General features: G+C 48.9%; 1 protein-coding gene across 2 annotated transcripts; it reads left to right on the top strand.

Moving 5' to 3' along the window:
* Nucleotides 1–294: 294 nt before the first annotated feature.
* LOC309530314 (short transient receptor potential channel 2-like) lies at nucleotides 295–27,326 on the top strand. Of its 2 annotated transcripts, none has more exons than XM_082219129.1 (13): nucleotides 295–772; nucleotides 6,042–6,734; nucleotides 7,882–8,094; nucleotides 10,448–10,612; nucleotides 10,895–11,069; nucleotides 13,331–13,531; nucleotides 14,584–14,746; nucleotides 17,134–17,226; nucleotides 18,750–18,942; nucleotides 21,268–21,395; nucleotides 22,456–22,525; nucleotides 24,672–24,804; nucleotides 25,796–27,326. In XM_082219129.1, exons 1-13 carry the CDS (start codon nucleotides 743–745, stop codon nucleotides 26,242–26,244), a joined length of 2,706 nt encoding a protein of 901 aa, XP_082075255.1. In that variant the 5' UTR covers nucleotides 295–742; the 3' UTR covers nucleotides 26,245–27,326. The 2 variants fall into 2 exon arrangements, with proteins under 2 accessions (XP_082075255.1, XP_082075256.1); XM_082219130.1 differs by lacking the exon at nucleotides 295–772 and adding an exon at nucleotides 1,569–2,021.

The following is a 27,326-nucleotide window of genomic DNA, read 5'->3' as shown; positions in this document are numbered from 1 at the left end:
TTTGGGTATATATACTCGAGTATATACGGTATATTGAGAAGCAAGGCAGCTAGTAAGCCTGATCTTTATTACCTGTTGCAACAGGCTGCTCACTGCCACACGCAGGAGGCAGGAGGGACCCAGAACAATGGTGCCCCAGCCCCTATATAGACTTTTGAATTTGCCCACCTTGTCACTCAAGACCACTCCCGAAAACATACACACATCACAGAAGGAGGCAGTCTACAGCAGAAATCCTGTCTGCCAGGATACCTGATATTGGTCACTGATTGCTTTAACTGGGCAGCCTGGCAAATACTTTAATTCCTGAATCCAGGTCACAGGCTCACCCTGTTCATACACACATATGCCCTTCAGACAGGTAAGCAAAAGACAAGGGGGAGGCTTTCCATTTCCTTCCAGAAATATTTCCAGAGAAATATTTGAGGTCAATTTGGGAGGGTCAAAATGGCTTCAGGACTGCTCTCCTGTACTATTTCAGACACATGGTTTATATACTTATGTATGTGATTGCCTCGTACATTTATGAACATTTATTTTATATTTGAGAACTTAGAATTCTTGTAACACTAGCAGTGGTGCTGGAAGCTATTACCACATTGGAGGCTGGCACTGCCTCCAGCTGGAGTGAGTTCCAAAGTTCCATTCCGCAGAGGTTCTTCCCTCTGAATCTTCCAGCATTCAGTTTCATTGGATGGCCCGCTGGGCTCTAGTATTTTGAGAGGGAGAAAACCTTTCCTTGATGAAGCACACACTCTTCTCTTTAATAAAGGTAAAGGGGCCCCTGACCATTAGGTCCAGTTGTGGCCGACTCTGGGGTTGTGGCGCTCATCTCGCTTTATTGGCCAAGGGAGCTGACATTTGTCTGCAGACAGTATTACTGGGTCATGTGGCCAGCATGACTAAGCCGCTTCTGGCGAACTAGAGCAGCGCACGGAAACGCCGTTTACCTTCCCGCCAGAGTGGTACCTATTTATCTACTTGCACTTTGACATGCTTTTAAACTGCTAGGTTGGCAGGAGCTGGGACCGAGCAACAGGAGTTCACCCCGTCGCTGGGATTCGAACCACCGACCTTCAGATTGGCAAGTCCTGGGTTCTGTGGTTTAACCCACAGCGCCACCTGCGCCCCTCTCTTTAATAAAGCAAGGCCCAAATGACCGGGGGGCGGGGCGGGGGAAACTGAACAGAAGCTGAATTGACTTCAACCCACCCAGTGAATTACCTGGAAAGGAACTCATGAAAGGAGAGAATTGTGCCATCCGTTCAATGCTCCTTTCCCCAGCCGTCCCCCTTTCTGCCACCCCAGTTGCCTTCCACGGAGCAATGGATCCAAACTACAAGAAAGAAGATTCCACCTAAACATTAGGAAGAACTTCCTGACAGTAAGAGCTGTTCGACAGTGGAATTTGCTGCCAAGGAGTGTGGTGGAGTCTCCTACTTTGGAGGTCTTTAAGCAGAGGCTTGACAACCATATGTCAGGAGTGCTCTGATGGTGTTTCCTGCTTGGCAGGGGGTTGGACTCGATGGCCCTTGTGGTCTCTTCCAACTCTGATTCTATGATTCTATGTTGGCCTGAGGCAGGAAAGAGAGACGGAAGGGGCTTGGGACTAGCAGGGCAGATGTGCAAAAGGAGAGAGGCAGGGAGGCAGGAGGGAGCTGAGAGCAGGAACCGGCTGCGGTGACAAACAGCCCTGGCTCCCGGGGGAGCAGGGTGAGGCCTTGCTGGAGGCTGCCCACGGCGTTCATGTGGCAACCCAGCCCCCTGGGGGGCTGGCAGGTGGGTCCCGCTGCGCTCCTGCCTGCTCCTGCCCCTGCCAGGGAAAAACAAGAGATCCACGCAGGCAGAGGGCTGGAGAGGAAAGCCTGGAGGAGAAGCAGGGCACCTTCTTTTCGGCCAGGCCTTTCCCGGTTTCGTTCTGCTGGAAGGAGAAGGACTGGAGCATCCTTTGCCAGACACACCTGTAAGGAGCTGGCACGTCTGCCCTGGGCAAGATGGCACTGGAGCTCGATGGAATCACGGTGAGTGCAGAGCGGGGACGGGGGCTCCCCTACACTTTTCATGTGTGTACAGACAGACACAAAAGCTTCCCTGCTGTCGGCTTCTCTGCTAAGATTGTCTGAACTACTTGTCCAGTAGTTGCTAGACTGCAACTACTGCAGACCTTGGTGCCAATCCAAGGAATTACTCTTACAGTTGTTTCTGTAGCGAAAGGTAGTTGCTCCCTTGCCTGTCTCTCCTGCTCCCGCATCCTGGCTCCTGCTTCAACGCCCGGCTCCTCCTGCCCTTGGGCTCTGGGTGAGAGTCACGGAGGTCCTTTGAATGTGCACAAAATAGTAAACCTTTCTATATAAAATTTCCAATGTATTCAGAAAACAATAAATCCTTAATTGTTATCCACATTCAGCTATAAGATAAAACATATGCAAAGGACTTGAAAGGAAGTCAGAATTGAAGAAAAGATTTTGTAAGATAAAAGGGGGGAAATATTTATTTTCATTTTTATCATTTTGTGTGTGTGTGTGTTTTGTATGGGATGTTTGTGAGGAAATAAGACGGTAAATAAATACCAAAGTATTGATGTACGTACCGTATTTTTCGCTTTATAACACGCACCAGACCATAACACGCACATAGTTTTTAGAGAAAGAAAACAAGAAAAAAATATTCTAAATGAAATAGTGGATATATGATTTTTGTGGTTCATGCTGTGGCCACAGACATGTGATCTGATGGTGAGTTTGACAGCGAGTTTAGAGTAGCCCAATGCAAAAATCCTGAGGAACCATGTGGATCCATGCTTTGTAACCACGGAGGAGGGAAGGAAGGGGAACCATGGATCCTCTGCTCACGACTGCAGCAGATCCCCCCCCCGCCACCCGCAGGCATTCGCTCCATAACACGCACAGACATTTCCCCTTACTTTCTAGGAGGAAAAAAGTGAGTGTTATGGTGCAAAAAATACGGTAATTTTTATTTCTCAATTGTATTTTGTGGTAGTATGGTTGTATTATTTTTTGTAGTATAAAATCATTCAATATTTTTTTTTTTAAAAAGAGAGAGTCACAGAGGTCCTGCAGCCTTGCTTTTTAGCCATCCTGCACGAAGGCTCCCTCTCCATTGCACCGCCATTTACTCTTGGGTGCTAAATGGCCGGCAGCAAAGCAAACCCTGATGCGGCAACAGCTCTGTCTCCTTTGCTTTTCCCCACCCGGATAATGCCTCTCGGGCACCCTGCAGGCCTCTTCGGATAGCAGGGGAGGTGCTCCACTCCAGGTGCAGCTATCTTAGCTTTGTTACCTGGGCCTTTTCCGAGTGGCTGTCAGCAAGCCGCCCCCCCCCCTTGCCGCCTTCCTCAACAAGCAGCTTCGCCAGGGACTCATTTTCAAATCCATTTGGCCCTCCTGTGCCAAGGCAACTGCTTGCGAATTCAATTGGGCGCAGCCAAGAGGGGAAGTGGAAATGGCAAGCAGAAAGCGAGGGACTTAATTACAGTAGAGGTAATGAGCTTGGGCTCTGGGGAGGCAAGGAAACCACCTGGGCCGGGTTGGTTCTTTCCATCGCCTTTTGTGACGCGAGCAATTGCAGCAAATAAACACGACCCCTTAAGGCATTTTGCCAACCGGGTGCCGATGACACCTGGCTGGCAGGGTGGACATCTGACCAGAAAAGGTTTGTTCTAAGTGCCATCTGGTGGGAGCCCGATATCTGCAGCACTGCTGGCCACAGAGCCGAAAAGGTCTGGCTCAAGATCCAGATGTCAGCATCAGTTTCCCTCGCTGTGAAATCTCCAACCATGTGCTCTGCTCTCCACCCCCTTCCCCACGTTTCCGTCCCTTCTGAGAGCCGTGTTACATTTTCTCATTTCACTTTTAATTTGTATGCTACCGCGGGTGGCGCTGTGGGTTAAACCACAGAGCCTAGGGCTTGCTGATCAGAAGGTTGGCGGTTCAGATCCCCACGATGGGGTGAGCTGCTGCTGCTCGGTCCCTGCTGCTGCCAACCTAGAAGTTCAAAAGCACATCAAAGTGCAAGTAGATAAATAGGTACTGCTCTGGCGGGAAGGTAAATGGCGTTTCTGTGCGCTGCTCTGGTTCGCCAGAAGTGGCTTAGTCATGCTGGCCACATGACCTGGAAGCTGTATGCCGGCTCCCTTGGCCAATAAAGCGAAATGAGCGCCGCAAGCCCAGAGTCGGCCACGACTGGACCTAATGGTCAGGGGTCCCTGTACCTTTACCTTTTACCTTTCTATATCTGCCAAGGCAGGTTTGTTGTTGTTTAGTCGTTTAGTCGTGTCTGACTCTTCGTGACCCCCTGGACCAGAGCACGCCAGGCACTCCTCCCGCAGTTTGGTCAAACTCATGTTGGTAGCTTCGAGAACACTGTCCCACCATCTCGTCCTCTGTTGTCCCCTTCTCCTTGTGCCCTCCATCTTTCCCAACATCAGGGTCTTTTCCAGGGACTCTTCTCTTCTCATGAGGTGGCCAAAGTCTTGGAGCCTCAGCTTCAGGATCTGTCCTTCCAGTGAGCACTCAGGGCTGACTTCCTTCAGAATGGAGAGGTTTGATCTTCTTGCAGCCCGCCTCCCAACACTACTACCTCCCCAAGCTAGCGCTGGGGGAGGCTTGGGAGTGGCAGGCGGGCTGCACACCATTGCCCTATGCTCCCAGGCTGCTTCCTGGGGGTCGGGGTGCTTTGCTGGCGGCCTCCCCCCTTCCTTACAGTGGCTTGGGGAGGAGGGCTTGGGAGATGCAGTCGAGATGGGTGCCGTCCCGCACCTCCGAAGGCCCTCGTGGGACCTGTTTCAGCAGCAATACCGTAGGGTGGCGAATATAAGCTGCACAATGGGAATCTGGAAAAAAAAGTGTGGCTTATATTCGGGCCAATACGGTAATAGAGTTTCTTTGCCAAGGGGGAGTTTGAATAGAAGAGCTCCTGCCAGGGATGGCAATGGCCACGTGAGTGCCTTTGGCCCCTCTGGCCTTCCATGCAGGCAGGAGCTACTTCTGGAGTGCTAGGGGTTAGACCATCTCCTTTTTTCTTTGTTCCCTGGGTGAGGACACCCCTCACCCAGCCCCCTGCTCCTGCCTTCATCCCTCAGCCCCTCTGCTTCCAGACCCGCTCCTTCCCAGTGTTATGAGAATTATAAGGCTTAAGATATAAAATAAATGTACCAGGCAAACACATACACAAATATATAAACCACATGTCTGAATCAGTACAGGAAAAGTCCTGAAACCATTTTGTCTCTCCCAAATTGACTTCAAATGTTTCTCTGCAAGGAGAAAGGAAATGGGAAAACCTCCCCATTGTCTCTTTGCTCATAAATCCTGTCTTAAGGGCGTATCTGTGTATGAATAGGGTGAGCCTGCGACCTGGGTTCAGGAACTGAGTATTTATCATCACAAAGGTATCGCCAGACTGCCCAAATAATGCAATCAGTGCTCATTCTCAGGTAACCTGGCAGACAGGTTTTCTGCTGTAGACCGCCTCTTCTGTGATGTATGTATGATGTACTGGGGGGTGGTAGTCTTGAGCTAAAAATCTTTCACTATTCGGTAGAGTGTTGACTATAAAGATGACTGTATTACCAAGAATGTTATTTTTGTTTCAATCGATTCCAGTGATTGGCAAGACAGTTCGTTTCAATGCATGGCAAAAAAATATTTCTTAATATATTTGGCAAGGGGGAAAACTGAGAATAAAAAATATAATATTGATAGATGCAAAAGAAAGAGGAGGTTTCCCCCTTTCTTTGTTGGTTGAAGGAATAGATAACATTAGAGAATTCACATATTCTATATATTTAAAGAAGATGAAATAAATGAGCAAATTAAGTTAATTTGGATATGCAGAAGATATTAAAAGTAAATTTAAGAAACCGCAGAAAGAGGGTGAAGGAAGTTAAGTTTTGAAATGTCAAAATGTTTGTAAAATTAGTGAAATGTATAAAATTAGTGAAATGTATACACTGAAAAGTATAAATAAATAAATGGGAAAAAAGAGATTGACCGTTGTTGTCTTTCCATCCACTCCCTTAGCAACCCGATTGGAAAGAAATTGTGAACAAGAAGTTGAAGTTCCCGGAAGGCCTCCTCAACGCCATCCAAGACGGGCAGCTGATGAAGGTCCAGCAGCTGCTGCAGGTGAGCGACGGGATCCTGAGGCAGCTGGATGAGGCGGAGGACCGGGCGTGGCGAGAGGCTCTCAACCTGGCCATCCGCACGGGCGGCGAGGAGATCACCAAGACGCTGCTGCGCATTGTCAAGTTTGACTTCCGCCAGATCCACGAGGCCTTGCTGGTTGCCGTGGATACCAACCAGCCCACCGTGGTCAAGCTGCTGCTGGACCGCCTGGACCAGGAGAAAGGCCGCAAGATGGACATCAAGTCCTTCTCCTCAGCCTTGTTTGACAACTCCATCGACAACTCCCGCTTTGCCCCGGGCGTGACGCCCCTCACCTTGGCTTGCGAGAAGGACCTCTACGAAATCGTGGACATGCTGATGAAGAAGGGCCACGCCATCCCGGGGCCGCACAAGGTCTCGTGCTCCTGCCTGGAGTGCTCCAACGGCCGCAAGTTTGACCTGCTCAAGTTCTCGCTTTCTCGCATCAACACTTACAAGGGCATCGCCAGCCGGGCGCACCTCTCCATCGCCAGCGAAGACGCCATGTTGACGGCCTTCAAGCTCAGCCGAGAGCTCAAGCGCCTCTCCAAGAAGGAGCCCGAATTCAAGGTCTGTCTCTGGCCGCACCCACTCTGGCCGTACCCACCTTGTAGGTGCCAGGGACTAGACTGAGGAGGAATGGTGGGAGGCCCCCACCAAACCTTCCCAAGGGCAGGAGGACAGTGTTGATTTAGAACAGTGGTTTGCAGAGGGGCATAGTCCAGAGGGGGAAAGCTGGGAAATACTGGGTGAGGAACAGCTAGAAGAGGAAACACCAGGAGAGAGACAGCTGGCAGATTCAGTGTCCTTGGATGGCATTCCTGACCCCCCTTCGCCTACGACTAGACAGGCTTTGAGAGTGATAGAACAGAGAGCGCAGTGGCAACAAGCTCAGATTACCCAATGTTGGAGTGATGTAGATTGATGCAGACGGAGGGGGTGAGACTCTACTGGAAGCGACACCATTTCTAGAAAGATATGCCTTCCTTTGTCACTTCCTGTGATTATTAAATACTGCAGATTCTGGCGTATAAGACAAATTTTTTACCCTGGAAAATCCTCTTAAAAGTCGGGGGTCGTCTTATACGCCGGGTATGCGTTCGCTGGGCAGCGGCAGCGGACAGTGGGCTCCACGCCGGGAGGAAGCCGTCCAGCGAAGCTGGCTTAGCATCGCATAAGACTAGGGGTATAAATCGACCCCCCCAATTGGCAGCTGCCAATCCGGGGGGTCGTTTTATACACCCAGTCACCTAATACGCCGGAATCTACGGTAAATTGGTAAGAATGCTCTTTTTATTTGATCTGCTTATTTACTGCCACCCGAGGCAGGGATCTGATTCCCCAAAGCCTGACAGTAGGTCAAGGTGGGGAACATCTACGGCCCTCCAGGTACTGGTGGACCACAATTCCCATCATCCCTGAACATTGGCCATGTGGGCTGGGAGTCCAACAACATCTGGAAGGCCATTGGTTGTTCCTCAGCCCTGACATCGATGTTGCATTTTAATTCCACCATATTCACATCACAAGCCTAATTCTTTTCAGAGGAAGGAGTTGGGGTTTGGGAGTCCATGTAGACCACGCTATGCATCCGGGCATTTCAGATTCTGCAGACAGAAAAGCCGTTCTCTTCAGAATTGGGCTGGGCCCTTGTGCTGCCCTTCCGAGTCGGAGCCAGACCCTTCCTTCCTTGACCCTTCCTTGTCCTCCCGTCCAGCCCGAGTACCTGGCCCTGGAGCAGCTGTGCCAGGAGTTTGCCTTTGAGCTGCTGGGAATGTGCCGCAACCAGAGCGAGGTGACGGCCGTCTTGAATGACGTGGCGGATTCCTCGAATGACGAGGAAGAGGAGGACCTCGATGACCAGGCCTTCGAGGAGGGCATCCCCAACTTGGCGAGGCTTCGCCTGGCTGTCAACTACAACCAGAAGCGGGTGAGCTTGTCAGAGGAACATGGTCTGGGGGCAGATGGGAGCAGTGCCGGATTTAAGGCAGTGTGGGCCGCTCTCCTGCACAGGGCACCGAGCCAAGGGGGTGCAAAACTATGCCGTAGCACGCTTGAGAGTATGCGCAGAATGGAGAGTGGGGAGGGTGCCAAATTTTGTCCTTAGGGCACCATATTACTAGTTTCTGCTGCTGGTGGAAGGAAGGTCTTGCGGTGGGCAGGGGGTCTCACATACTGCCAGCCACAATGGCCAGCAGCATTTTCCGTTGTCAAAGATGCCATGGCACTTGCGTTCTGGTTGTGGACTTCCCTTGGGGGGCACCTGGTTGGCCACTGTGAGACTGGATGGGCCATCGACCTGATCCAGGAGGGGTTGCCGAAATGTGAGGAATCAGGTTTGAGAGAGCTGTTGCTTGTAATCTCCTCATGGCTTCCTAGCCTCATCGGGTTGGCCACAGTGGAGAAGTCTTCAGAAACTGCCCCAAGCACCTTTAAGACCCCAGTATATCCGGCTGTCTTGCCTTTCATAAACCAACAACCTTATTCAAAAGTCCATCCTGCCTCTTGTGTCGGTGTCCATCTCACGCTTATACCGGCCATATACAGTGGTACCTTGGTTCGCGAACTTAATCCGTTCCGGAAGTCCGTTCTTAAACCAAAATTGTTCTTAAACTGAGCTGCGCTTTCCCTAATGAGGCCTCCCACCGCCGGTGCCCTTCCACCGTTCGGGTTCCATTCTTAGACCGAGGTAAAATTCGCAAACCGGGACACTACGTCCGGTTTTGCGGAGTTCGTAAACCGAATCGTTCGTAAACAGGGCTGTTCTTAAGCTGAGGTACCACTGTAAACCTTTAAGGGTTTTTCAGAGCCATTCTTAATGAGACCCTAAACAGCAATGGAAAAGCTGAGGAAGCGCAGATCCCTACAGCTGTGTTTTTGCCAAGTGAGGCTGAGGGAGATGGGGGGCTTGGAGGTATACTTGACCGGCACTTTGGGGGAGGTAGTCCTGAGACCCCCAGGCCGGCCTTTGCTTTTTGGTCAGGTCAGCAATCTTTTTCAGCCGTGGGCCGGTCCACCGTCCCTCAGACCTTGTGGGGGGCCGGACTATATTTTGAAAGGAAAAACAATATGAACGAATTCCTATGCCCCACAAATAACCCAGAGATGCATTTTAAATAAAAGGACACATTCTACTCATGTAGAAACACGCTGATTCCCGGACCGTCCTCTGGCCGGATTGAGAAGGTGATTGGGCCAAATCCAGCCCCCGGGCCTTAGGTTGCCTAGCCCTGGCTTTGAACCAGGAGAGACCTTTTCATCTTATTTCTGTCATGAATTCTACTCAAGATTAATCCAGAGCAGAACTCCAATGTATAGTTAGCAGAGTAAAAACTTTAACACGTTGCAGGATTACCAAAAAATAGACAAGAGGCAATTATATTTCATCCAGCAGAGCTTTACTGCTACTGAAGGCAGATGAGCATAATGGTCCCAAATTCAATACATTCAGGATTGGCACTGTCCATAAGAAATCCAGTTGCAGCAGACTTAACTTAAACTTACAATAACTTATAATAAGATACTAAAATTTAACACTAAGCATACTGTGTACAGAATAGCACACCGGAAGGAAAAGAGATAGAAAGAGAAAGTGAAAGTGAAACCCAGACTCCTTCTGGCCTGACTTTTATAGTCAGCATCACCTTCACAGAATAGGTAAGAGAACCAGTTTAAGCCTGCTGTACTCACAGCTTCTCTGAAGGAATAACCCAAGCACAATGAACCTTCTGCTTGTTTCTTTCACACAGAGAAGCTGCCAGAACCCTCTTGAATTAATTAGTATAGGCCAGTTCTGCAGAACTGGCAAAAATGACAGACAGACTATGAGAAAAAGACAACAGTGACTTTGAAAAAGAATGGGAACCATTTATATTATACTTGCAGAAACAAAGAAAGTCTATAGGCTTGATGGCAGGATATAAATAAACATTCACATCATTAGCATTAGAAAATGTGTAGAAGATAGAGAAACAAAATGGTGTACTTATTTTCATCTTTGTGTTTTTAGGTTTGATGTTATTGTATAAATATGTTATTAGTATTTTTTCTTTTAGGAGGGAGCAAAGTGGGTGAAGCAAATCAGAAGCGGAAGTTGGGGGAAGCCCAGGAGGGGTGGGTGGGAGGAATGCATAGTAAATGTCATGGATATGAGATGTATGTAATGAATGAAAAAGGAAATTGAATAATAAAAAAAGAATTAATTAGAATAGGAAAGATCTCTGCACATCAGATCAATACTTTCTGCAGTAAGAAATGCAATCTGACAACTCCCCTCCCCGCAGTTTGTCGCCCACCCCATCTGCCAGCAAGTGCTGTCGTCCATCTGGTGTGGGAGCCTTCAGAGCTGGAGGGGCAGTACCAATCTCTGGAAGGTCTTCGTCTCCTGTTCCATCTTCATGGGGATGCCGTTCCTGTGCCTCGTCTACTACGTGGCCCCCAAATCCAAGGTGAGGGGTTCGTGGCCGGGCTCCTTTCTCAGCCTCCACAACAGACAGGTCAGCTTTATTACTTATACCCCGCCCATCTGGATGGGTTTCCCCAGCCAATCGACTTCCAACAAAAGATTAAAATACATTAAAATTAAAAATACATTAAAATTTAGACTACAATTCCCAAAACACCTAGGGGCATCAGGTTTTTTGGGGGGGCTGATGTACGACCATGCTGTGTGTGCCCCCTCTTTAAAACACTCTGTGCAACTCACTGTGTGTGATCTCATTCCTCCTCAGTTTGGCAAAATGCTGAAGATCCCCGTGATCAAGTTCCTTCTGCATTCGGCCTCGTATGTCTGGTTTCTGGTCTTCCTGCTGGCAGAGTCCCTGGTGCTGGAGCACAACAGCGAGACCTTTTCGGGGCGGAACCAGGACATGTGGGAGACGTCACTGCACATGATATGGGTGGCAGGTCTGTGTGGCCCAGGTCAGACAGGCAGGGGAGGGCAAGGATGTGGGCAGGAGATAATTCTCCACTACCACCTTGAGGGCAACCCGGTGTTAGAATTCCTGCTCCATGATTTCAGTCAAGGGATTGATGTCTATCACATGTCTGTATATGTTTTGACTCCACAGAGTGGCAAGTGATGGAGACAGGCTGTTTGTGTCGCTGTGTTCCATCAAGTGGAACTATTGTCCTTTCTCTCTTTGCTGTCTGATGCTGGAGAGAGAGGGAGCCATGTTGCAGTGCTCCATGTGTGTTTATATGTACATAAAGTAGATTAGCCAAAATGCTGAGTTGCTGAGCTCTGTGGATTCCTAAGTGTGCCAATGTCTGTTGGCATTGGTCGCCGTGATGTTCAGGCTAAAGAAAGCTTTTGAAGCTCCCAAACCATCGACCAGGAGGGAGGGAACATGCCAGTTGGGCATGTGTCTCTGCCAGGGTCCTACTCGAATGTAGGATAAGCTCCTGACACCCGGATCCCTCAGTCCCACACTCTGTGTGGGCTATTATGTGTTGTCCGGGTAAAGATCTCTGCTTAAAAGAGTGGTGTAGTGGTTAAGAGCGGTAGACTCATAATCTGGGGAACCGGGTTCGCATCTCCGCTCCTCCACATGCAGCTGCTGGGTGACCTTGGGCCAGTCACACTTCTCTGAAGTCTCTCAGCCCCACGAACCTCACAGAGTGTTTGTTGTGGGGGAGGAAGGGAAAGGAGATTGTGAGCCGCTTTGAGACTCCTTCGGGTAGTGATAAAGTGGGATATCAAATCCAAATTCCTCCTCCTCCTCCTCCCCTCCTCCTCCTCCTCCTCCTCCTTCTTCTTGTAAAAGGAAAGCGTTCAGCAGGCACTGAAAAAAACAATAGAAATGGCATCTGCCTGATGTGTGTCGGGTTCAAGTTGCAGAGAATAGGTTACCACACTAAAGACCCAATTCCTGTATGCCAGGGATGTCCAACTCCCAAGAGACTGCAATAAACTTGTAGGGGGGGATGCCAAGGTTATTTTGCTTTTTTTAGGTGGGGCTAGGCCATAAATCGCACACCAAAAAATAAAGCATGCAGCGATAACTCCGTTTTCCGTTTTTTCAATCGTCTGCAAATGAAGGACAGAGCGAGGGGGCGGGGGCGGATGTTCTCTCTCCCCTGCCCCCCACAGAGGAAAATGAGCCTGCGATTAACTGCTATCACCCGGGTATCAGCCTGTTGATCACGGTCGACTGGTTGGACATCCCTGCCTTATGCCATACAGAACAGACCAGCTGATGAATATTATTTTAAAGGCCACAGTTTAACAAGCTACAGTTTATAGGCCAACAAAAAATAATGGTGGCTTCACGTCGTGGTTTGCTGCCAGGAAACAAGTCATGGATTGGGCTGGGTTCCCACATTCAGGGCTGGGTATTCCCATTCAGACAAACCAACGTTAGTCTGAAGAAGCTGTGACCTTAGCGTTATGGGCAAACAGAGACAAAGAGGGTAAGCTTAAGTGAAGAAAAAGAGATTGAGAAGAGGCATCACAGGTTGACAGATGTTCTGCCCCTGGCAGTAGTCTCAGATGGTTGATGGAGTTCTGGCCAAGTCAGGGACACCAGTTCACATACCACTGGGACCACTTCCAGGTTCAAGAAACAGAGTCAGGTCAGGTTCCAGCAGGGCAAAGTCAGACCAAGCAGAGTGTCATCCCAAATAGGCAATATCAGGCAAGGCAGAGGTCAAAACCAAAAAGGCAAAGAAGCAAGAGAGGTTGCCCTCTGGATAGTTTTCAGGGGAGCCTAGGCTGGAAGTCAGACAAGACAGGCTTGAATGTTGCTTCAGCAGCTGGACAACCCAGGTGGAGCCTCAAAGAGGACGGCAGCTTCCTCTGAGCAGAACATCCCTGATGGGCAAAGCCTCCGAAAAAGACACAGCCTGTTTTAGGAGCTCTTGAGGCTGGGTTTCCACTATGGTCTCCAAGCTGGAATCCTTGGTAGGCAATGTGACCTCTTCAGGCCAGGGAGGGGCTGGCATCACAGACCACCTGATGTTGCAACTTCTGAGGAGCCCGAGATGTCACAAGACTAGCCCACAGGGCAGGCACACACTCCTCCTCGCGGCCCAAGATGTCCCCTGAACCCATGGCCTCTTCCCCCAAGGATGGGGATCCAGAGCCCTGGGCCAGGACCAGCCAAGGTTGCCCCTCCTCCAGCTGTGGCCAGTGGTGGGTTTTGATCCCCTGTGCTTTCCTCCTCCAGGTTTCTTCTGGTTTGAGTGCAAAGAGGTTTGGATCGAGGGCTTCCGCAGCTACCTCTTGGACTGGTGGAACTTCCTGGACATCGTCATGCTCAGCATGTACTTGGCCTCCTTTGTCCTCAGGCTCCTGATATTCTTCCAGGGCCGTGTGTTCTGTCTGGATAACAAGGAGTCTGCAGAATGCCGTTACTACACAAAAGCAGGTGAGCACCTCCCACAAGCCGGGGTCTCGTTCCTTCTTCTGCATTGGGCACTGAGTCCATAGGTGCATCGGCTTGTGAGTTCGATAGAACATTAATAAATAAATAATACCTGGCTTTCTCTCTGACATGGTGCTGGAGGCAGGGAGGCGCTGAGTGCAAAAGCACTTTGCCTCTTGGTAACCCTCCAACGCCGCCATTAAGAAGCAGCGGTTCTCCTGTTCATTGAGAATTTAATTAGGATTAGTGTACAGAAACCTGCTGGTAATGATAGGACAAGGTCAAAAACTGCCGAATTGAAAAGCTACAAGGCCCTACAGATTTAAATCGGAAAGAAGACTTCATTCGATCTAAAGGATGTTGGGGGGGGGGGGAGCCAATGCTTTATTAATGACTTGGCAACCCCCTGAGAATACTACTACTAATAATAATTCATACAGCAAGTGAAGATGAAGGGAGTCGGGAGTATAGATATGGATTGCAATGAGAAACGGAACTGTGTGAGGAAAATATAATAGTAATAAGTTTAGGCATGAAGGATTAATTGATTAAAACTAATACCTCATGCAGGAAGAAGAAGGAGAACGTCACTAGCGAACTTATAAATTATTAAATGTGTTAATATGAATTTAAGTTAAATCATTGTAGCTGTGGTATAACGGATTTTAGCAAGACTGGATTGTAATTGGACTGAGCAATAGTTTGGAAGCAGAATTAAACTGAATTATTAGACCTTGAAGCATGAGGGGCCATGTAAATTTTATAATTGGCTATGTGGTTGATTTGTATTTGAATTGGCATTGTAATTTGGTTAATTGAAAATGAATAAAAATTATTTACTATAATAATAATAATAAATGGACTGGGGCGGATGGGAGTTCAGATTGTCTGGAGGGTCCCAGCTTGCGGAAAACAGCCTTTGGAATGTAAAGGCTTCAGACATGGGAACAGGGAAGGGCTGTGACCGACATAAACCTTGCCCCATAATGTGCGCCACACACCCAGCACAGATGCCCCTTCCTTCTCCCTGACCCTTCCTCCCCTTTCTGACCCAGACCGTCAGGAGTGGCACACCGAAGACCCCCAGTTCATCGCCGAGGTGCTGTTTGCCGTGACCAGCATGCTGAGCTTCACCCGCCTGGCTTCCATCTTGCCCGCCCACGAAACCTTGGGGACCCTGCAGATCTCCATTGGCAAGATGATTGACGACATGATCAGGTTTTTTTGGGGGGATGGGGGAATCAGGATCCTTCCCTGCCATCATCCTTGCACCTGCAGTGCACTGAGCCTTCTCTCCCTCTCAGTGAATCCCATGTCTCCCAGTGTGGCGTTCCCAAAGCAAAGGAAGGATTAGACTCTGATACAGTGGTACCTCGCAAGACAAAAATGCCTCGCAAGACAAAAAACTTGCTAGACGAAAGGGTTTTTTGTTTTTTGAGCTGCTTCGCAAGACAATTTTCCCTATGGGCTTGCTTCGCAAGACGGAAACGTCTTGCAAGTTTGTTTCCTTTTTCTTAACACCGTTAATACAGCTGTGACTTGACTTCGAGGAGCAACTCATAGAACGCGGTGTGGTAGCCTTTTTTGAGGTTTTTAAAGACTTTGGTGATTTTTGAAGCTTTTCCAAAACTTTCCCGACACCGTGCTTCGCAAGACGAAAAAAATCGCAAGACGACAAAACTCGCGGAACGAATTAATTTCGTCTTGCGAGGCACCACTGTAATAAGAATACACAGAGGCTTGAACCAGCAAGACTCTGGGAGGAGTGCGTATAATAATAATTCCTGTCCGCCCTCCGGCCCAGGTCGTTTTATTCACAAAAGAACTTTTACACAGTGTTCGTAAGAACCAATCAAATTTCCTCTGAGCATTTGAAAAAAAACCCACGTGGGGACAAAGTTAAAGTTAAAATTACAAAGAGCTAATTTCCTACTTGAGCATGCATATGCAATTCAGAGTAAATAAAAGAGGAAGGGAAGAGGAATGCTGTTAGGAAGGTCATGAACAGGAGTAAACAGTTGTCAGGGGTTCAGGAGCAGAGGCAAGGGCAAGGGAGGAAACAGAGAGCGAGGGGGAGGAGGCAGAAGAAAGGATGAGTGATGACGACGACCCGAGATCTCCGAGTCTTTCCAGTGAATCAGAAGATTCACAGAAAGGAGCACCAGTGGCCAGGGCAAGGGGGGAGCCTAGGGGAACACCCCAGGAGGAAAGGGCCAGAGGGAGCTCAGAGGGGAGCAGTTGGAAATCGGGACCAGCGTCACCAACAGAGAGCAGGGGAGAGGAAGGGCGTCAGGTATCAAGCGCTGGCAGCTCACAACAGGAGGGAGGGCATGAGTCAGGAGTGGCCACACCTCCATCGGGGAGCGAAGAAACGGTCAGACGGAAAGTGGAAGGTTGGGCGCGCGCGCCAAGTTCAAATGCACAGGAAGATGGCGCAGTAAGCAGCCCGGAAAGGGAGCCAGGTCCTAAAGCCCGGCGCAAGGAGGCAGGAGGGTCCGGGGGGTCGGCGTCAGAAGAATCCAGGAAGGAAGAGACCCAGGGGGGCAGAGGGACCCAGAGAAGAACAGTCAGGCGGAAAAGGTGGAGTAAGGCTAGGATATTAAGTTGGTGCACAAGGGGCGGAGACTCAGACGGAGCTTCGCCGGTCTGACCCATAAGACGTAGAGTTGCACGCAGGAGCTGGAGAATGGAAACTGTAACTCAATAAAGACTTTTACAAAGTGATTGCTGGCTAGCGTGATCCTCTGTGAGCTAGGATCTGGAAGCAGCTCTGACAGCAGTATTTACCATCTCCTTGTGAACTCTCTTCCTGAACTCTCTTCCTGGCCCTAAGATTAACAAAACTAACAATAGCTACATGAAAGAAACTGCCTACTATCTTTTATGACCCAAGATGCCTGGTGCAGCAACTAGCAATTGGGCTGTGTACGTGACATGTCAAGCAAGAGAAATAGGACAGGGATGCAGAGGCGTGGATTGATGAAAAATCATATCAAAATGTCTCAACCCCAGTCAACGCAATGCTTTCTTTGCTGACACAAATGGCTTGCTCTATATTTTTTATAATTCCTCCTGGCAATCCCACCTGATCACTACATCCCAGGTCTCTGGGGCATCACCTCTCTTCTTGGCCCCTGAATGCAGTCCCAATATAGGGCATGACTAGTTCTTGCCTTGAAGCAGAGACCTGTTTTGGCAAGGAGGCCAGAGTAGCAAGCGCAAGCCCAGCTGGCAGGAATGGGGCAGCAGCCTGTGTCTGTGTCATGAGGTAGTTGTCCTGAATGACTCAGATGACCCCAAATATATGGAAGAACACCTCCTTCCCTACCATTAAGATGGGCAGAGAGGCCACTCTTGGTAGTTCCACTGCCCTCAGAAGTCTGGCAGCCTGGAAGAGGGCTTTATCTGGGGCAGACTCGACTCAGGGAATTCTAGTATCCTGATTGAATAGCTTCCATCATATGCTAAAGGCACACCTCTTCACCTGGGCCGTGGACACCCAGGATACATATTTTAAACCCACTCTATCTTCTTGACTTTGTTTCAGATGGTGTTAGGTCTTTTTATTAGCTTTTTGGGTTCCTTGTGCTTCTTCTCCTCTCCAGGTTCATGTTCATCATGATGATCATCTTGACTGCTTTCTTGTGTGGGATGAACAACATCTACGTCCACTACCAAGAGTCTGAGAAGCTGGGGAGGTACGCCAACCTGCTTGTACTTTCTACAGAAAGCACAATCAGATCACATGAAATCAATATACAGTCACACCTTGGAAGTCAAACAACTTAGTTCCCAAATGTTTTGGCTCCCGAACGCCGCAAACCCAGAAGTGACTGTTCTGGTTTGCAAACTATTTTTGGAAGCCGAACATCCGACGGGGCTTCTGTGGCTTCCGATTGGCTGCAGGAGATTCCTGCAGCCAATCAGAAACCGCGGTTTGGTTTTCGAATGTTTTGGAAGTCAAATGGACTTCCGGAATGGATTCCGTTTGATTTCCATAGTACGATTGTAGTACGAAAAACAAGGTTGGCTGCAGTCCTTTTTTTGGTCTCAGGAGAAAATCCAGAATCAAATGTCAGTGCCACCACCATGTGTAAATCGCAAAACTTTGCCAGAGGCAATTGGTGAATCACCGGTGGGTGCCCCCCAGGCTATTAGTATTTTTCAAGAAGGATTCGAGCGTGTGCTGGAACTTTAGGTTTGCAGAATTAAAATGAATTCAGGAGCTCTGTTGTTCTAGTGCGACAAATCCAGAGTCTGGAATGTGATAGCAGAATGCATTGAAACATGTGGGATGAATGAATGATTAACAGGAAGACGTGTAAACACCCCACAAGCAAATCGGGATGCTCATTCTCCTATAAGCACGCCATAATCAACAAATAAAAAGGAACGCTCAGCAAAGACTGGATATAATCAAACATCCGCATAAGCTTTGAGCAAGTAGATCAGGATGCACGTTGAATAAATATTGAATAAAGAGGTTTTCTGAATGCTATAAGAAAAAACCTGCTGCTTTCCCCTTATGGGGTTCCCGAGAGCCCATATAGAGTCCTTTTGTAGGTTCTCTATTGTGGGATTGGTAGGAGAAAATAACAGAGGCCAACCAGAGACTATTGAGAAGTAAAGCAGCTAATAAGCCTGATCTTTATTGATCTGTTGCAACAGGGTGCTCCCCTCACACTCAGGAAAGCAGGAGGAACCCTGAACAAAGGTGTGTCTGCAATTATACATTTAAAATTCCCTACCCTGGAGTTCAAGACCACCCCTCCATACTTCATACGTACATCCCAGAAGGGGTGTAGCCCAAGACCACCCCCCAGATACATCATACCTACATCACAGAAAAGGTGGTCTACAACAGAAATTTGAGTCTTGTTTTTCCTGTCTGGCAGGTTTTTCTGATAATGCCTTATCTGATTGCCTTTCCCTTTGAAATGGTGATTACTCAATTCCTGGGACAATGGGAAGGCTCCCTGACCCCCCTCCCTCCTTGCAGAGAAAACCTTTGGTCAGTTTGGGAGTCAAATTGGTTTCAGGCCGGTCTTCCTGTGCTGATCTATGTACATGCTTGGTTGGTACATTTATGAACGTTTATTATATATCTAAGACCTTAAAATTATTATCACAATATAAATGCAGTAAAGAAGCAACGCTGTAGGGAGGAGTCACCCTCTTGCTGCCCCAGCTGTTTCAGCTTGCTATCCCTTCTCCCATGCAGCTTCAACGAGACATTCCAGTTCCTCTTCTGGACCATGCTTGGGATGGAAGAGCATGATGTGGTGGACATGCCCCGGTTCCTCATGGCTCAGCTGGTGGGGAGGGTGCTGTATGGAGTCTTCACCATCGTCATGGTGGTCGTCCTCCTCAACATGCTCATTGCCATGATCACCAACTGCTTCCAGAAAATTGAGGTGAGTGCTGCTGCCGGGGGTGGGGGAGGGGATTGAGAGGTGGCCTTTAAGGTGCACTGGAACGGGACTGGGGTGTACAAAGGGACAGGCAAATGCCCCACTTCATAGGGTACACACACCGTGGACTTGCCACTAGGGATGTAAGGAGGCTGTGATTTCTCTCCTGTTCGGCATTTGTCAAAATCAGTTCTGTTCCGCTACAGTTCAGCTTCCACTAAACCCTGTGCTATTCGTCCTGCTATCTGCTGTGGCTGAAGCTTACATTCCTTCATTATTTAATATATTTCAAAGGAAGCGAAGTGTCAGTGCGGTAAATAATTACGCCTGTAACATTTTCAGGCCAAGAATGCAAATGGCAGGGATTTCCATTTTTGATGGAATTCCCCAAATATCTCTAATTTCATATCCGCCATCAGTCCCCAAATGAATAATGCACAATGGTCCTTTCCATTGTCAGACTTGGTATAAGTAAAGGTAAAGGGACCCCTGACCGTTAGGTCCAGTCGTGACCGACTCTGGGGGTTGTGGCGCTCATCTCGCTTTACTGGCCGAGGGAGCCCGCGTACAGCTTGCGGGTCATGTGTGTCAGCATCGCCCTAGAGCCAATGCACCAACTGGACTCATTCACCTCAACCCCGACTGGGCTAGGCGAGCTGGGAAGCACCGCCAGAGACCTTCTTTCTCACAGGAACAGGTCACAGTGCTGTGGACTCACAGCTTAGATCTGAGAGCACCGGATTCACTGTCTCAATACTACAGTCGTTGCGCAGCAGAGTTTTGCAGAGTCTTGCAGAGTATAAACCACTCGGAGAGCAGCTCTGTAGAATATCTACCTTTTATTCTATAACTACAACTATGATACAAAACTATATACAGAGCTGAATATTCTAAGCATAAATCAATGCTACACTGAGAGTCTGCAGCTGCTCTTAGCAGCAATCTTATCTCTAGGATCTCCAACACTCTCACTTTCTCCGATACTCTGACTGACTGACTCTCTCTCACACACACAGATGTTGCTGGGCAGAATAAGTAGATAGGCAGGACACGCCTCCTACTCTCTGGAGAGTCAGCAGAGACCATCAGGAGATGATCAGGAAATTCTTGGGTATGGGAGGGGTGAAATCTCCTCAATGTGGCCAGCAGGACTAAGCCGCTTCTGGCGAACCAGAGCAGCGCACGGAAACGCCGTTTACCTTCCCACTGGAGCGGTACCTATTTATCTACTTGCACTTTGACGTGCTTTTGAACTGCTAGGTTGGCAGGAGCTGGGACCAAGCAATGGGAGCTCTCCCCATTGCGAGGATTCGAACTGCTGACCTTCTGATCGGCAAGTCCTAGGCTCTGTGGTTTAACCCACAGCGCCACCCGCTATAAGTTAGGGTTGCCATATTTCAAAAAGTGAAAAATCTGGACACCAAAAAAACCACACTCAAAAAAATGAAGTTTTGAGCTATTTTTAAGGAAATATGCCAAAATCTACACATCCAGCATGGGTTGCCATATGTACGGATTCTCCCCGGAATTCCAGTGATTTCTACCCGAATCCTGGCCATGTATGCCACCCCTAGTATACATCATCTTCAGCCATTCCTGGACTGGCCCAGCCTAACCCCGGTGGTCCTTGCATTGGAGACCTGAAGACTTGGTTACTGAAACACACTTTCCATGGGGCTGCCCCTGTGTTGGGTCCAGAAGCTTCAACGCGTGCAAATTGCAGCAGCCATACTACTTACAGGAGCCGATCACTGGCAACGTGCTACTCCACTGCTGAGAAAGCCAGGCCGATTGTCAGTTTGCTACTGGGCCAGTTTCAAAGTACTTGCGTTAATTCACAAAGCCCTAAACAACTTGGGCCAAAAATGGCTTTAGACTGATTCAATATTCTCCACTGAGATCACCGCGATCCTCTGATGGGTTTGATGGTTCCCTGTAACCCTCTGACATTTGCTTGGCCATCCCTTTAGTGCCCTGTGGAACTCCCTGCCAGTAGAGGTTCACCAGAAACCATCCCATATTTCAGATGTTTTTGGTTCTTGGAAAACTATATAGTTTAGGCAGGTCTTTGTAACAGCATTTTTGTGTGTGGAACCAATCAGCATTTATCGATATTGTTAGTTATATTTTTAGGGATACCCTAGCTTCTTCTATTCTCACATTCCTGAGGGTGAGCACTGTCTTGTTTCTTGATAGTTCTATTGATCTTCTGTAAGGTCCTCTGGGATACTTTTTGAGGGCAGGGCAAAGATGCTCTAGATAAATAAAGAGCTCCCCCAGTATTTACCGGAGTCTTCCTTGCCGCCTCTTCTCTCCTGTGCTCTTCAGAACGATGCCGACGTGGAGTGGAAGTTTGCCCGCTCCAAGCTCTACTTGTCTTTCTTCAGAGAAGGCTTGACGCTGCCAGTGCCCTTCAACATCATCCCGTCACCAAAGTCCATCTTCTACGCCATCAGGTAATTTGTCCGGCTGCTCCTGAGACCCTTGAGGTGGGGAGACTCTGATAGTTCTGGGTTAAACTTAGCCCTCGGCAGCAGAGGACTGGCTTAAGGATTGGCAGACTCTGCAAAACAGTTGCTTTTACAAGCACAATGCCCCATCGTTCTGCCCGGACACTGAGGTCCTGCTCCGAGGGCCTTCTGGCGGTTCCCTTGCTGTGAGAAGCCAAGTTATAGGGAACCAGGCAGAGGGCCTTCTTGGTGGTGGCACCCGCCCTGTGGAACTCCCTCCCACCAGATGTCAAAGAGAAAAACAACTACCAGACTTTTAGGAGACATCTGAAGGCAGCCCTGTTTAGGGAAGCTTTTAATGTTTGACAGACTATTGTATTTTAATATTCTGTTGAAAGCCGCCCAGAGCGGCTAAGGAAACCCAGCCAGATGGGCAGGGTATAAATAATAAGAAATTATTTATTATTATTATTATTATTATTATTATTATTATTATTCTGCATTTACCGGGAACCAGTCCTTGAATGTGACAGCCCATAATAGCAGGGAGCTATCATTGCATTATTTGTGGATCCCACCCCAAACTTTTTTCCCCCTAGGCAAGGCTATTCAGTCATGTTATTTTAAAATGAACTTTTATTATGTGTAATGCTTTCAAGATCCTATGCCCTTTTAAAATGTGTTTTTTTGGGGGGGGGGGGCATATCAGGTTACTGTTTTTATTTTTTATTAGTTTTTTGTGGTTTTATATCTTTATTTTATTCTGTGAACCAACCTGAGACCCCCAGGTATAGGGTGGTATATACGGTAAATTCAATCAATAAATAAAATCAATAAAAAAGATTTCTGATTTTGTTTATATTTTGATGCTGAGGATGTTTTTAATCTTGGCTGTTATTGAAATATCTTGATGAATAGTTTTTCTTTTGCAAAACAGAATATATATTTTTTTCAAATAAACAGTATGTAAATTTAGTTAAATTTATTATTATTAATAATAAACATTACAGTCAGCCTTGTTCACGGGCCTTTCGGCTCACCTCTTTCTTCCCCCATCTTCTCCCAGGGGCCTCTTCCGCTTCCTGTGCTGTTACAAACCAAAGCGCCAGCAGAAATACCCTCCCATCTCAACCATTGTAAGTTCCCTTTGGGGCTGTTTCAAGGGTGTGTTCCTTGCACCCACGACTCTGCTTGCAGCGGGCTGTCGTGCTCTCTTCCTCAACTTTTGGGGAGATTGGGGGAGACATGCCCATTCCTCGCCCCACGAGTGCCTCTTGGCAGTAGCAGTTGAGAGGGTGGGGTGGGGGTCCTTGATTCCTGATGTTGTAAAAAAAAATCTGCCCTTATTCCCTTATGGGGTATCCAAGAGCCCGTATAGAGTCCTTACATAGGTTCCCTATTGGTAGGAGAAAATAACAGAGGCCAACCAGAGAATATTGAGAAGCAAAGCAGCTAGTAAGCCTGATCTTTATTGATCTGTTGCAACAGGGTCCCCACTCACCACACGCAGGAGGGAGGAGGAACCCAGAACAATGGCGTGCAATGCCTTATAAAGACATTTTAAATTCCCTGTCCTGGAGCTCAAGACCACCCCTCCATACATCATACATACATTACAGAAAGGGATATAACCCAAGACCACCCCCCACAAACATCATACCTGCATCACAGAAAAGGTGGTCTACAACAGAAATTTGAATGCTGTTGTTTTTCCTGTCTGCCAGGTTATCTGATAATGCCTTATCTGATTGCCTTTCCTGGTAGTCTGGCCATTCCTTTGATTCCCCAATTCCTGTAACAAGGAAGGTTTTTTCCTCCCTCGTTGCAGAAAAACATTTGGTCAGCTTGGGAGTAAAAATGGTTTCAGGTCAGTATTGTGCTGATGTATGTACGTGCTTGGTTGGTACATTTATGAACATTTATTATATATATATAAAGGTAAAGGGACCCCTGTCCATTAGGTCCAGTCGTGACTGACTCTGGGGTTGCGGCTGTCATCTCGCTTTATTGGCCGAGGGAGCTGGCGTACAGCTTCTGGGTCATATATATATATAAGACCTTAAATTTTATTATTACACTCATGACATCACAGGCCCTCTTGAACTGACAGCAATGGACCTTGGGTTAGGGTGGCTTACCTGACCTCCCAGCGGTGGACTCACCTCCCCACTGTGTACGTGTGTGGGGGGAGGCTCCTGCTGGTGAGCTTGCACAGGAATGACCTCCCCATTGCCTTGCTCCTTCCAATCTCCCTCCCAGTATACAGCAGCAAGTCTATTGCCAGGAGGTCAGGTCCGTACCTCCCCCTGACTCCTCCACGCACTACGTATTGGGCCCCTTTTCCTCCATTCAGTGACATTTATAAAAGACTGTTGCATCAATTAAAAAGCAGTTAGGTCAAGTGCTTCTGTGCTGCACCAACAAGCCTGTGCACTCCTGGTGCCATAATTGTTGGGATGCATCCAAGGAAACGGGGGCAATTGGCAGGCCCCCAGCTGGCTCCAGCCCACCGGCCAGTAGCCGGGCGATCTCCAGTCCTTGGATCAGCGTGTAACTGCGACTCGAGCTTCAGAAACCTTCAGAAGCTGAGCACGCAAGCCAGCAGCGTAAAAGAACTTTTCGCAACAGAAGGGCAGATAGAGGCTGTGTGAAGCGTATTTACCGGCATTTTATTCAGCATCAGGACAAAGGGAAAAACATGTCTTCTCCCCTTTGTGTCCAAGCAAGCAGCATAAGCAAAAGCTATGCACAAACGGACGTTCCCAGCAAGCTGTGCTGGAATGTAAACAGACATGTGACATACAACAAGGCCACACATCTGATAAGGTGGAACGGAATAGCGTAGCATCCTCCCCCTTTCCGTGTAACGTGTATCACCTGTGGTTCAACCCAATTGCAGCCGCTGTATATAAACCTCGTTGTTCTTCGTTAACAACCTTAGACAACAGATCTGCAGGAATTTCGTTTCCTGGCATGTAGGACACCTGAATGAGTCCTTTCTGAATACATTCTCTTGCACGATGTAACTTAATCTGCAAGTATCTGCCGTCTTCTGCTTTTCAAATAATTGCATCTGTTTGCTTTTCAACTAATTATTTCAGAGGCCATGCCTCTTTGGGCACGCTGAAGCATGCGCAGAGTGCTTTGCAGCCACAACCGCCTGCCTGCTAGCCTTTAGATGCAGGCCTCCCCCCAGGGCCCTTCTGGGAGGTGTGACCCCCCTCCTGTCATGTTTCGTTTGGGAACTCTGTCACCCCCTGACTCTGCCCTTCTGCCCCCCAGTCTAACCCCTCCACGGATGAGGGCGGCCAGCGTATGGAGGGCCGCGCTGCCTACCGGCGCCAAGTGCTGAAGGCGCTGGTGCAGCGCTACATCGACACGGCCCGGCGGGAGTTTGAGGAGAGCCGCAGGAAAGGTAAGCAGTGTTGCCTCGGAAGGGGGATCCTGATGGGGTGCCATGTCCAGAAGGGCTTGCCCACCACCCTCCCTGCAAGACTTCTGCAACTGGGTCTTGGGTTTCTGTTTGTGCCACTGTGCAGTGCTTTGGAGTCACAAGACTCTGTTTACATTCCAGAGATTCCAGACTGTTGGAAGTCTCACGGGAGATGGATGTTGATATTACTGCTTTCCTGTTTCTTTGTACCAGTTGCCTCTCTGCTTTCACAGAGAGAGGATGTATATTCTTTTCTGTCGGCGTAGTTAGAAATAAAACTCTTAGCAATGTCGCTCATATTTCTCGTCTTTCTGCTGCTGCTTGGATACTCTGCGTAATGGGAACGTGCCTGGGGCCTCATCAAAGGCTCAGGTCGTTAATCACCATCGGAGGACTCGACCAGAGGAGTGGCTCGGTCGTGCGCAAGTCTGACACTGTGGTGTCTCAGCCACAGCTCCATCAGCCCCAGCCAGCTCTGATGTAGGTTCTGGGAGTCCAAACCAACTGGTGGGCATTCCCTGCTCCCTTTCTGCTTGGCTCCTGTATCTCTTTCTGTGAGGCCTCTGTCTCTTCCAACCACCATTGCCCCTTATTGAAAGTCAATAAAAGAAGTTTACATCAGTTCACAGTTGGATTCCTAAAGGCAGACTTAGTTACAAATATGTACATGTGGATCTACGCCATATGGGGGAATAATCCCAGTGCTTCTGCTAGCTGAGAGCTGGCAGAGCAGTCCTAGCTAGAAGCTGGTCGAGTGAAGAAGAAGTTAAAAAGAGGGAGGTGTGTTGCGTGACTCGTCCTTTTGTTACCTGGACAGGCCCACCTTCTATCACATGCAAAAGGAAGGATGCTCCAGCCAGAAGGAACAAGGAAGTTTTGACTGGCTGGACCAAATATTCTCTCGCATGTCTTCTCTAGGAATGTTGTACTTGACTGCCTCTCACGGATCACATCCCACACTTTTTGCCCGCAGATCTGGGGAACCGCCTGACAGAGCTGAACAAGTCTGTGCTGCGCCTCCTCTCCGACATGAAGCAGCTGCGCCACACGGTGGCCGACAACGGCACGGCGGACAACCCCTTGAACGCGACCAGCGTCCTGCACAAGTACATCATGAAGGTGCGCAGCAGCTTCCAGAGCTACGACAATGGAGCAGGCGGCTCTGAGCAGGCAGCCCCCACGGACGCCGCCTTGCCCCAGGACGGGGCCGTTGCCGAAGAGGACGCAACGCCGTTGCCTCAGGAACCCTCTGAGGGACAGGAGGAAGCTGAGGAAGGGCCACCCCAGGTGGAAGCTGAGGAGAGACGTCCTGGGGTGGAGGCTGAGGAGAGGCCGCTGGAGGTGGAAGCTGAGGAGAAGCCACCCCAGGTGGAAGTAGAGGTGGCAATTGAAGAGAACCCTGTAGGAGAGCCAGAGACTTGATCTGCCTTCTCTCCAAAGACAAGGGATCTGTTTCATTCTCAGCTGGGATCCGCTGTAGAGGGTGGCGTTTCCATAGCAGCCTAGGGGGGGAGTCATGCTTGTAGAGTCTGCCCCATTTCTGACATGTCCAAGGGGCAACGCAGTGTCCTTTCTTAAGCCAACATCCTTTGCCAAGCGAGAGCATGTGTATTTCACTTATCTGGCGTGAGGGCTCTTTACTGAGCAGAACCATAGCTGTCAACCTTCCCCTTTTTTCCCCTTATTCCAGCGCTGTTTCCCGCTGCTTCCTGCTGCTATCCCGGATTGTTAGATATCCCATAGACTGTCCCCGGGACAGGTGAGGCTGCTGATCCCTTATTTTCAAATCTGAAAGTTGACAGCTCTGAGCAGAACGGGAAGACTGTAAGAGCTACAGTGGTACCTTAGGTTACGCTGCATACGCTGCAGGTTACAGACTCCGCTAACCCAGAAGTAGTACCTCGGGTTAAGAACTTTGCTTCAGGATGAGAATAGAAACCGTGGTCCGGCGGCGCTGAGGCAGCAGGAGGCCCCATTAGCTAAAGTAGTGCTTCAGGTTAAGAACAGTTTCAGGTTAAGAACGGACCTCTGGAACGAATTAAGTACTTAACCCGAAGTACCACTGTACTTTATAAAGCTCCCCAAAAGCCGGACTCCTGGTATTGGCATTTTACCAAACCTTCAACCCACTTTGAATTCTATTCTGCTTAAGATTTGAGGTGGAGGTTAGTAAGATTCCACGAGGCCACAGTAACGGCTGCCCCCAGTATCTGGGGCCCACCTGGCCTACGAGGTGCAAACATCTGGGTCAAGGTGGTGGTGAAATGGAGGAAGCCTACCCAGATGGGGTTAGAAGCAGCGCAGTGAAGACGCGAAGGGAGGTGGCAGTTGCAAAACACCAGTCCTACTCTGGCAGTCCCTGACCGTCCCCCACAAGCCAGCAACCGGAGAGTTGGAGAGATGCAGGGCTTTTCCCTCAGATTCCTTGACTGCCACAAAGTGCTTTTAGGCCTCATTGGGGCCAGAAGTCCCCCAAGCAGTCACTAAGAGGAGCGCCTCCCCCC

Source organism: Podarcis vaucheri (genome assembly GCF_965113315.1).
Source record: "Podarcis vaucheri genome assembly, chromosome: 4".
NCBI classification, from domain to species: Eukaryota; Metazoa; Chordata; class Lepidosauria; order Squamata; family Lacertidae; genus Podarcis; species Podarcis vaucheri.
Note: the sequence above shows the minus strand (reverse complement) of the source record. Positions and strands in the feature narration are given on the sequence as shown.

What these genes read in the sequence shown, in the direction of transcription:
- LOC309530314 (XM_082219129.1), top strand. Translation starts at nt 743, where the DNA reads ATGAAGCACACACTCTTCTCTTTAATAAAG. An exon ending in TCCATCTTCTACGCCATCAG is followed by an intron (nt 21,396 to 22,455) that starts GTAATTTGTCCG and finishes ATCTTCTCCCAG; the next exon opens with GGGCCTCTTCCGCTTCCTGT. An exon ending in ACCCTCCCATCTCAACCATT is followed by an intron (nt 22,526 to 24,671) that starts GTAAGTTCCCTT and finishes TCTGCCCCCCAG; the next exon opens with TCTAACCCCTCCACGGATGA.